At 35.4% G+C, this 9,803-nt stretch overlaps 1 protein-coding gene and 1 pseudogene across 2 annotated transcripts; both read left to right on the top strand.

Annotated features, from left to right (window-relative positions):
• The first annotated feature begins 3,382 nt into the window (after window positions 1–3,382).
• LOC147506101 (cytochrome P450 94A2 pseudogene) lies at window positions 3,383–9,039 on the top strand (annotated as a pseudogene). The gene is made up of 2 exons (XR_015193579.1): window positions 3,383–6,481; window positions 8,514–9,039. The product of XR_015193579.1 is annotated as a cytochrome P450 94A2 pseudogene (transcript).
• Window positions 6,023–6,472, top strand: LOC147506102 (transcription termination factor MTERF15, mitochondrial-like). The gene has a single exon (XM_086605697.1). It carries the CDS (start codon window positions 6,023–6,025, stop codon window positions 6,470–6,472), a length of 450 nt encoding a protein of 149 aa, XP_086461823.1.
• Window positions 9,040–9,803: the final 764 nt, after the last annotated feature.

The following is a 9,803-nucleotide window of genomic DNA, read 5'->3' as shown; positions in this document are numbered from 1 at the left end:
AATTTCTATACAGTTTGCATACATGTAAGAGTTTATTTTTATAAACTCACTTTCGTTTTGGGTTCCTAATTACTCGTAATTACTCATGTGAGAAGGCTAAAAAAGCGGGCATTTATGCTTTGAAGTCAGTGCGATGCAGTTACATCCGACTTTCGATTTCCAATTAACTATTTTTTGAGGTTATTTTAATGCATTTGCATCTAATTTCTGATTTTCCGTTAGTTACTCTCTGATTTTAGTTTAATACAGTTGCATCCAGTTTTTGGTTTTCCGTTAATTATTCTTTGAGGTTAGTTCAATGCAGTTGTATCCAATTTCCGATTTTATGTTAATTGTTATTTGAGGTTAGTTTAATGCATTTGCATCAAGTTTCCGATTTTCCGTTAATTATTTTTTGAGGTTAGTTCAATGCAGTTACATCAAATTTATAATTTCCCGTTAATTATTCATTTAGGTTAGTTCAGTGCAGTTTCATCCATTTTTCAATGTTTCGTTAATTAGTCTTTGAAATTAGTTCATTGCATTTAGATTCAGTTTCCGATTTCCCGTTAATAACTATTTAAGGTTAGTTCAATACATCTGCATCTAGTTTCTGATTATTTATGCTTTGAGGTTGGTTCGATGCAATTATATCCAGTTTCTGATTTCTCGTTAATTATTCTTTGAGATTATTTCAATGCATTTGCATTTAGTTTCCGATTTCCCACCAATTATTCTATGAGGTTAGTTCAATGCAGTTGCATTCGGTTTTTGATTTTCTGTTAATTACTTTTTGAGTTTAATTCAATACATTTGCATCCAGTTTCGATTTCCTATTAATTATTATCTGAGATTTATTTGATGTATTTGCATACCGTTTTCGATTTCTCGTTAGATATTTTTCAAGGATTTGCATCCAATTTCTAATTTCCCGTTAGTTATTATCTGACGTTAGTTTAATGCAATTGCATCTAGTTTCCGATTTCTAGTTAATTACTTTTTAGTTTAGTTTATTGCATTTGCATAAAATTTCTGATTTCCCGTTAATTATTCGTTGAGCTCAGTTATATATTTGAATCCAGTTTTCAACTTCCTTTTAATTAATTATCCAAGATGGTGTGTAATACCAACTTCTACTGATCCATCTGTAGTGTCCTTACAAACATGACATAAATAGTAAATTATGCTTGATTTACTATGTGGGATCATCGAAGATTATCCAGTTTCGATTTCCCATTAATTATTCTTTAAATTATGCATGACTCACTATGTGGAATCTTCAAAGATTATCTACAAACAGGTGTTGTTATATTAATTATTCTGAAAAATATTTGCAAATATGCATAACTATTATATATTAATATTATATTAATCACTCAACCAAATTTCTTATAACGTGAAAACCTCACTCTCTAAAAAAAAAAAAAACTCACCTTTTTTTTTAAACAATAAGCTAGGGTTTTGGCCTACCCCTAACCTGCATTAATTAATCTTCATATACATCTTTCCCTCCATATCCTCCTTTAAAAAAAACAAACAAACAAACATTTGATAAAACCTTTCAACTTTATTTTGCTGTTTAATAAAAGAAAATTGATTGAAGTTTTGTTAGATTGCCTAATAAGGTGAAGTTCATATATATTGAAGCTATTTAAATAGCAAGGAGTTCCCAATCATACGGAAATAGATAAGATAAACAATATTTTAAATGCAAAACTATACTTATCGAGACATTCTCACAACATATAATCCAACTATGTTTTGAGGTTAGTTCAATGCATTTGCATCCAGTTTCTGATTTTCTGTTATTTATATTTTGAGGTTAGTTCAATGCAGTTGCATCCAATTTTCAATTCCCGTTATTTACTTTTTGAGATCAGTTCAATGCAGTTGCATCCAGTTTCTGATTTTTCGTTAATTATTCTTTTCGGTTAGTCCAATACATTTGCATCCAATTTCCAATTTCCTATTAATTGTTTTTTGAGGTTAGTTAAATGCATTTGCATCCAGTTTCTGATTTCATGTTAATTATTCTGTGAGATTAGTTTAATGTATTTGCATCCTGTTTCTGATTTCTCGTTTATTATTTGATAAAGTTGCATTTGCATATAGTTTCCAATTTCCTATTAATTATTGTTTGAGGTTAGTTCAATGAATTTGCATCCAGTTTTCGATTTATCTTTAATTATTTCTTGAGGTTAGTTCAATGCATTTGCATCCAGTTTATTTTTTGAGATTAGTTCAGTGCAATTGCATCCGGTTCCCGATTTTCCGTTAATTATTTTTTAAGATTAGTTCCATACATTTGCATCATGTTTCCAATTTATAATTAATTTTTCTTTGAGGTTAGTTCAATGCAGTTGCATCCAGTTTCTGATTTTTCATTAATTTAATCTTTGCGGGTTAGCTCAATGTATTTGCATCCAGTTTCCAATTTTATGACAATTATTTTTTTATAATAGTTTGATGTATTTGCATCCAAGTTTTGATTTTCCGTTAATTATTCTTTGATGTTAGTTTAATGCAGTTGTATCCATATTCTAATTTTCTATTAATTACTTTTTAAGATTAGTTTAATGCTTGCATTTGCATCCAGTTTCTGATTTCTAGTTAAATATTATTTGAGATTAGTTCGATACATTTGCATCCAGTTTTCGGTTTCATATTAATTGTTTTTTGACGTTAGTTTCATTCAGTATTATATATTTTTTAAAATATTTATCATTATTGCTTTGTCGTTATTTATTTTTTTCATTTTCTATTATATATTTTGTGATGTTATTTTTGTATAATTGTTTTTAACTATGTTTTGAGGTCGTGTTAAGGATATATTCGAAATAAGTCAGTGTTTTATCATAGACACTAAAATTGTATTATTTGTAATAGAGAATTAGTTTCTACAAATCACCTATTTTTTAGTAATTTTTTTATTTGATCAAATATATAAGAATTTGAACACTAAACGTGTTTGATTCGTAATAGGACTTTTTACAAATCACCTATTTTTTAGTAATTTTTTTTTATTCGATCAAATATATAAGAATTGAAAATACATTCAAACTCTCCAAATATAAGAATTAGAAATATACTCAAACTCTCCAAAAAAAGTTCCATGTAGGTGGGATTGTAGGTTATTAGAAAAAATTATCTTTTATATTTGAGTGCCACATAGGAGAGAAAAAAAACTAACTATCATATTAGAGTGCCACATAGGAGAGAGAAAATCTTCCATTAAAAGTCTCTGCTTTAGTACAAGTAGATAGTAGATTGCATAGGATATTATTCTCTCTTACCAAAAATAAAAAAAAGTGTGAATCTAGTCACTTGAAGGTCCCTGCTTTTATCAATTCTCCTAGTTCTCTCTTACTGAGAATAAAGAAAGTGTGAATCTAGTCACTTTTCAAGTGTTGTATATATGGGGGTGCCCTTAACATATTTCCATCTACCCGGGGGTGCTCAAAAGTTAAAACTAAAAAAACAATGAAACCCTTGTTCGCTACAGTTTCTGGCAATTCATGCTGGACTGTCTCTGTAAGTTGTTTTAATTACTCATCCCCTTTTTGTTACAATGTTGCATGCACTTGTTCGTACAACTTTACAACAAACTAAACCAGTAACTACTGTACTTCATCTTCATCTCAATTTCCATTGCCATGGTTTTACATCAAGTTCATCAAACCCCAACACATCTTTAACAGTAGAGTATCTTATGTTTCTGTGCAGTTGTGCACTATTCGGTCAGTACCCATTTGGACACATGATAGAGTCTGAACGCTAAAAATGTGCTCTCTGATAGGCAATAAACACCGGAAAGTGGTCCGAGTGACTCCATGTACCTGGCAGGCCCTTTAACGGCTAGGAGAGATGGTTAGTTATTCTAATCTAGCAGGAACTGGAACTGAGTCAATGAGTGCTGAAATAGATCCACTACTAGGTTGACACAATCTTAAGGTAGTAGAAGGTGCCTAGAAACTAGAATCTCCGACTTATTCCTCATCAACTAGACTCTCAATGGAATTCTAGCAGCTCAAGTAGGCAATTAGGTCCGATCCTATATTTTCTTTGAAAAAAACTTCTTGATCCTCAACTAAATAGGAAGGAGGATCACTGCCTATATTAAAGGCCAAGGCTCTACCACTGAACTACGAACAAGAGGATAGGTAGTGATTCCTCCCCAAGGAGGATCACTGCTTATACTAGTCTGCCTTGATTCTTCCTTTTCGAGATCCATGGGGTATGTTCATAATTTGAATGTTTTACTTCATCTACTAATATGTTTTGTTATCCCTTGTTAATTACATGGTCAAAGTGGTAAACACGCTTCATGCTATTTCATTTTCTGAAATAGTATAAGCACTCCCCCCTAGGTCAGATTTCTATTCCTGGCTCCGTCCCTGAGTACAGTGCAACCACTTAACTTGGTATATGCCAAACTACGAATCATGTTCCATTTTGTGGTCTTAGCAATTTTTCTTCTCTTCATCCTTCCACTTTACTTCTTCATCTTCATCAAGAATAAAAGGATTTGTCCAAAATCATCTTCCGGTTCTGTCTCTAAGTTGCCGAGGTCGTACCCGTTGATTGGCTCATCACTTGCTATCATCGCGAATAAAGGCCCGATACAGCCAATGGTTTGCAAAGATTCTGAGTCAGTGTCCTACTAGGACATTTGTGTTTCACCGGGCTCTTGGTAAACGTCAGATTGTCCAATGTGCAACACATTCTCAAGACTAAATTTTCTCTTTACCCCAAAGGAGACTTCTTTACTACTACTTTAGTCGATTTCCATGGCAATGGCATATTCAATGCTGATGGTGATAACTGGAAGTTCGGAAGACAAATTTTAAGCCATGAGTTCAACACTAAGTCCCTCCGTAAGTTTGTTGAGACTGTAGTTGATTCAGAGCTCTCCAATCGCCTTATCCCATTCTCTCAGACGCGGCAGCCAATAATTCAGTACTTGATCTTCAAGATATTCTCCAATGATTTGCCTTGACAACATTTGCAAGATTGCCTTTGGGTTTGATCCCGAGTACTTGTCTCCATCACTCCCACAAGCACCGTTTGCAGTTGCTTTTGAGGATGCTGTGAAGATTATCAGTGAACGGTTTGGTTATATATTTCCAGCACCTGGAAGCTGAAAATGGCACTTAACCTTGGATCTGAAAAGCAACTGAAGCAAGCAATTTCTCAGACCCATTGTGAAAGAAAAGAAGCAAAAACTAAAAGACAAGTCCTCTTTAGAAACCGTCGATCTTCTTTCAAGGATCATGAATTCCGGCCATTCAGATGATGCTTTTGTGATTGATATGGTTATAAGCTTCATTATAGCTGGTCGTGATACAACCTCAGCGGCCTTAACATGGTTTTTCTGGTTAATCTCTTGCAACTTTCATGTAGAAAAAGAGATACTTAACGAGATTATGATGGAGGACCCGAAAGGATCAGTGTATGACGAAGTAAAGGACATGGCTTACACTCATGCATCCCTATGTGAAAGCATGAGACTGTACCCACCAGTCCCTGCAGACACGAAAGAGGCAGCAGGCGACGATGTTTTACCAGATGGAACTGTTGTAAAGAAGGGAATGAGGTCACATATCAACCTTATGCAATGGGGAGAACGGAGAATTTGTGGGGTAAAGACTGGGCACATTTCAAGCCAGAAAGATGGCTGGAGAGGGATGAAAGTGATGGGAATTTGAAATTTGTAGGGAGGGATAATTTTCTATATCCAGTGTTCCAAGCTGGGCCTAGAATTTGTCTCGGTAAAGAGATGGCATTCTTGCAAATGAAGAGAGTGGTAGCTGGGGTTCTGCGTCAATTTCTAGTAGTGCCAGCGTTAGGTGAAGGTTTCCAGCCTGTGTTCATTTCTTATCTGACCTCTAAGATGAAAGGTGGTTTTCCAGTGAGGATTGAGGTTAGGGAGGGTAGTAAAGTCAATGAGTTGTAGTTGACATGGTGAGTAAACATATTGCGCTAAAGTTCTAAACTGTCACACATATAACTTAGTACGTTTATGAAATTCTGCAGTTCATTGGCAATGTCTAGTATAAGTAAATTGAATTGGGAAGAGAGATGGGCTTTTATGCGCAAATTGGGATTTTCTCATGCGGAGAGTCTTTCAATGTTTAAGAGGCTACCCTGTATTTTCGTACTTTCAAAAGAGAATGTGCAAAGCAGGGTCGAGTTTTTCACTGTAAAACAAAATTTTGAACTGTCGGATATTGCGAAAAATCCAGTGATACTTGCTCTAAGTCTTGAGAAGAGGGTCATTCCTAGGTGTAATGTGCTGGAAGTTCTGTACTCAAACGGTTTGATAGGAAGAGTGAATGCAGGTTCAGTCACTACAGCGTTGAAATTAAAAGAGGAGAAATTCATAGAGAAGTATGTCACTAAGTATCAAGTGGCTGTCCCTGAGATGGTACATACATACAAACGCCAGATTGGGCTTGCAGATTTGAAAGAGGGAGATGGGCTTTACAAGATGTAGAAAGTTGAGGTATGTATTCGTTTTCTTTTGTGGTTTTTTGTACTTGACAACTATATCCATCCTACTTTTGTTGCTAGGGTAAACGTGAAGAATGAATGTGATTTAATGTAATCGTACTTGGTTACTTTCACAAATTGTACATTATTTTTTAAGCTCTGCAATTTGTTTGCAGTGTCACTGTGTCTCACTATCTCCTCTGCTTTAATTGTGTTTATAATCAATGGCCCTGAAATTCTCTTTTGAATTCTCACTTTCTGGAGTGGTTTTCGAAGCATACAAAAATGTAGTATTAGCATTTCAGTAAATGGGCAAGACATGTTATCTGTTTTTCATCTTCATATGGTGCTTGACGCTTTGACATTTATGCTCTTTGAGGATATAGGAATAAACTTTCTTAAGGGTGGATAATTATTTGAATACAAAAGTTGCAAAATTATGTTTCTGTGCAGTTGTGCACTATTCGATCAGTGCCCATTTGGACACATGATAGAGTCTGAACGCTAAAGATGTGCTCTCTGATAGGCAATGAAACACCGGAAAGTGGTCCGAGTGACTCCATGTACCTGGCAGGAGAGATGGTTAGTTATTCTAACCTAGCAGGAACTGGAACTGAGTCAATGAGTGCTGAAACAGATCCACCACTAGGTTGACACAATCTTAAGGTAGTAGAAAGTGTCTAGAAGCTAGAATCTCCGACTTATTCCTCATCAGCCATACTCTCAATGGAAGTCCAGCAGCTCAAGTAGGCAATTAGGTCCTATCCTATATTCTCTCTGAAGGAATCTTCTTGATTTGTAGTGATCCTCAACTAAATAGGAAGGAGGGTCACTGCCTATATTAAAGGCCAAGGCTCTACCACTAAACTACGAACAAGAGGATAGGTAGTGACTCCTCCCTAGTTTGTTCCCACCCTAATCTCGTTTAGGTCTCTTATGTTCTCTTCTTCTTCGTCAGTTGTGCACTTTGCTTTCAGGTGGTGTACAGGGATTGTGGGGTAACCAGAATTTATCCTCACATTAGTCTCCTTTCTTGGTGCGCATCATTGAAAATTCACCAGAAGTCATGAAGTTGAACCCCATTTAGGTGCTTTTTAATGGTCGAATGGAAATAGCCTTTTTTAATTCCATTTCTTCTTCCAAATTGTGGCGCAAAGCCCAAATAGAGCTTCAGTGAAAAGTTCCTGAAATAAAATTTAATGTATAGGCTCCATGAACACGGGTATGCATAGTTATAGGATTATAGACTATAGTTGATGGGGATTTTACGGGTAAGCTGTTTCCTTTCTAGATGATTACAGGTTCTAGTATTCAACTTGTATGACAAATAATTCTGTTATTAAGTACAAGAATAACAAAAACTATCCCCTGAAGAGGAAATTGTATATTAGAAAATAGCAACCACCATATGTATGGTTTTGATCTTTATACTGCGGTGACTGCTATTTTGAACACTTGACTAGCAAGGAGATTATATCCAGCAAAAATCGAACCTCAGATCATTTCGTATTGATTCACGTTTGCATTTTGTTAAGTGTACTTTGAGTTCTTATTGTACACTGTATGATTTTTGTTTCAGCATATGGACACAATTAGGTTTGATTGTTCTCGTCGCTTTAGCTTTTGCTCTATGTTTGCTGTGTGATACTAGATTGGCTTTTTTTAATAATAAATGTCCTCGGAAAAGTGACAGTCTCCCAAGTGACAAATCAGCGGGTAACCACTAGTCTTTTAAAACAAACGAGTTTTGAAATGCTCAAGGATTGTACATATACCATTTCTAACTAAGGTTTCGTCTATACCCTGATATGACACTTTTGAAGCCTAAGAATATAATCAATTAACATAGTTACAACTCCATGATATGCCACTTTCATAGCTATATGTTTGTAAGGAGGAGATTTTTAAGGTCTTCAGCCCAAGAATTAGTAGTACAACTAAACAATAGTAATAATTTTCCTTTTGATCTGTTGTGTCCTTGTGTCTAACTTATATAGGTCGTCGTGTCAGACACTGACACACTTATCTGTCTCCCTGTTATAAAGGTTGATCAGACCTGCTATAGGCATTGGATTTGGACTTGGGTGATAAACCATCTCTTCCTGGGTTTTTTTAGCAACAGATTTGGATGGTGCGTACTGCTGATTATTCCAACTAATCTGTCATTACAAGAAGCAACAGTGTTTGCAGGAACACAAGATGTCTAGCAGCGGCATTTTCCTTTTTCTGCAAGCTCAAAATGGAATGGAACTTGTGGAAGTGATTGTCCAAGCTCCTAAAGTAGGATAAACTTTGCTAGCAGTAGTCGGTATGATACTTATTGTTTGTGTTCGCGGTACTAAAAATAAATGTGAGACATTTTCATGCGTGTCAACAAACTTGTGTACCACCAAAGCTGCAGACCCTTTGAGCCATGATTATGTTTACTGGATCAAATGATAAAGAAGATTACATCTGTAGAGTCTGTGATGTTTCTATACTTACGTTTATTGTTTGTGTTTTTGTACATGTGAAATCACCTTTGTAATTCTTTTGTCTTGATGAAAGCATGGTTTATTGAACTCTTACAAAGTAGCGTGATCTGTGCCTGAAGTCACTGGCCATGGTCTGTTTTTTGCTGACGAATACTGCTAGTATATCAAGCACCTTGTTAGAATCCCAAGATTAAATTTTCAGGAAGAGGAAAGTAACATGAAGTCTTTGATGCTCTTGACTGAAGCTTATATCAAGTCTCTAGGGATGCCTATGGTTCAAAACGATGCCCTTCAGTATTTGGATCAACTAAAGGCTTGAGTTTGTTATTTGCTCTTCATTGAAGAGTTTCGAACACTGAGTGAATGGTCATTTATTCCCTCAACATACATGAGAAAATGGATATCAAATTTGCTTACTGGACAAGGGTAAAATCCTCTGTAGTAATACAGATATTCTTGTTCCGTTCATTGCCTTTCTCTGGCCAAATGGTATTTTTTTTTCAGAGAGCAACTCTCAAGGACTAACCGGAAGGAAAAGTCACTCTCAAAACCAGCGTTTTGTTTTGTTTTAATGACTCTCTAGGACAGGGTTAGTGAAAGTTCAAGTTTACCCGTGTAATCAAGAACCGCCCACCAGAAAACACTCAAAACACACCCAAAAAACCCGAGATCACAACCCAAAAAGAACGGTTATCAAAAACTTAAACTTGGTGGTTCAAAATAAGAGTTTTCAGGATGTGGCTTGTTCTCAATGGGTCATCTTTTGCTTCCACAATAACGATTGACCTTTAAAATGTTTTGACACTTTATCACTGGGCTTAATACTTATCAGAGCTCCATCGTTTCAAACTGATCTAATCT

The sequence above is a fragment of the Coptis chinensis genome, chromosome 4, assembly GCF_015680905.1.
Source record: "Coptis chinensis isolate HL-2020 chromosome 4, ASM1568090v1, whole genome shotgun sequence".
NCBI classification, from domain to species: Eukaryota; Viridiplantae; Streptophyta; class Magnoliopsida; order Ranunculales; family Ranunculaceae; genus Coptis; species Coptis chinensis.
The sequence above is the reverse complement of the archived record's forward strand: the minus strand, read 5'-3'. Positions and strand labels throughout refer to the sequence as shown.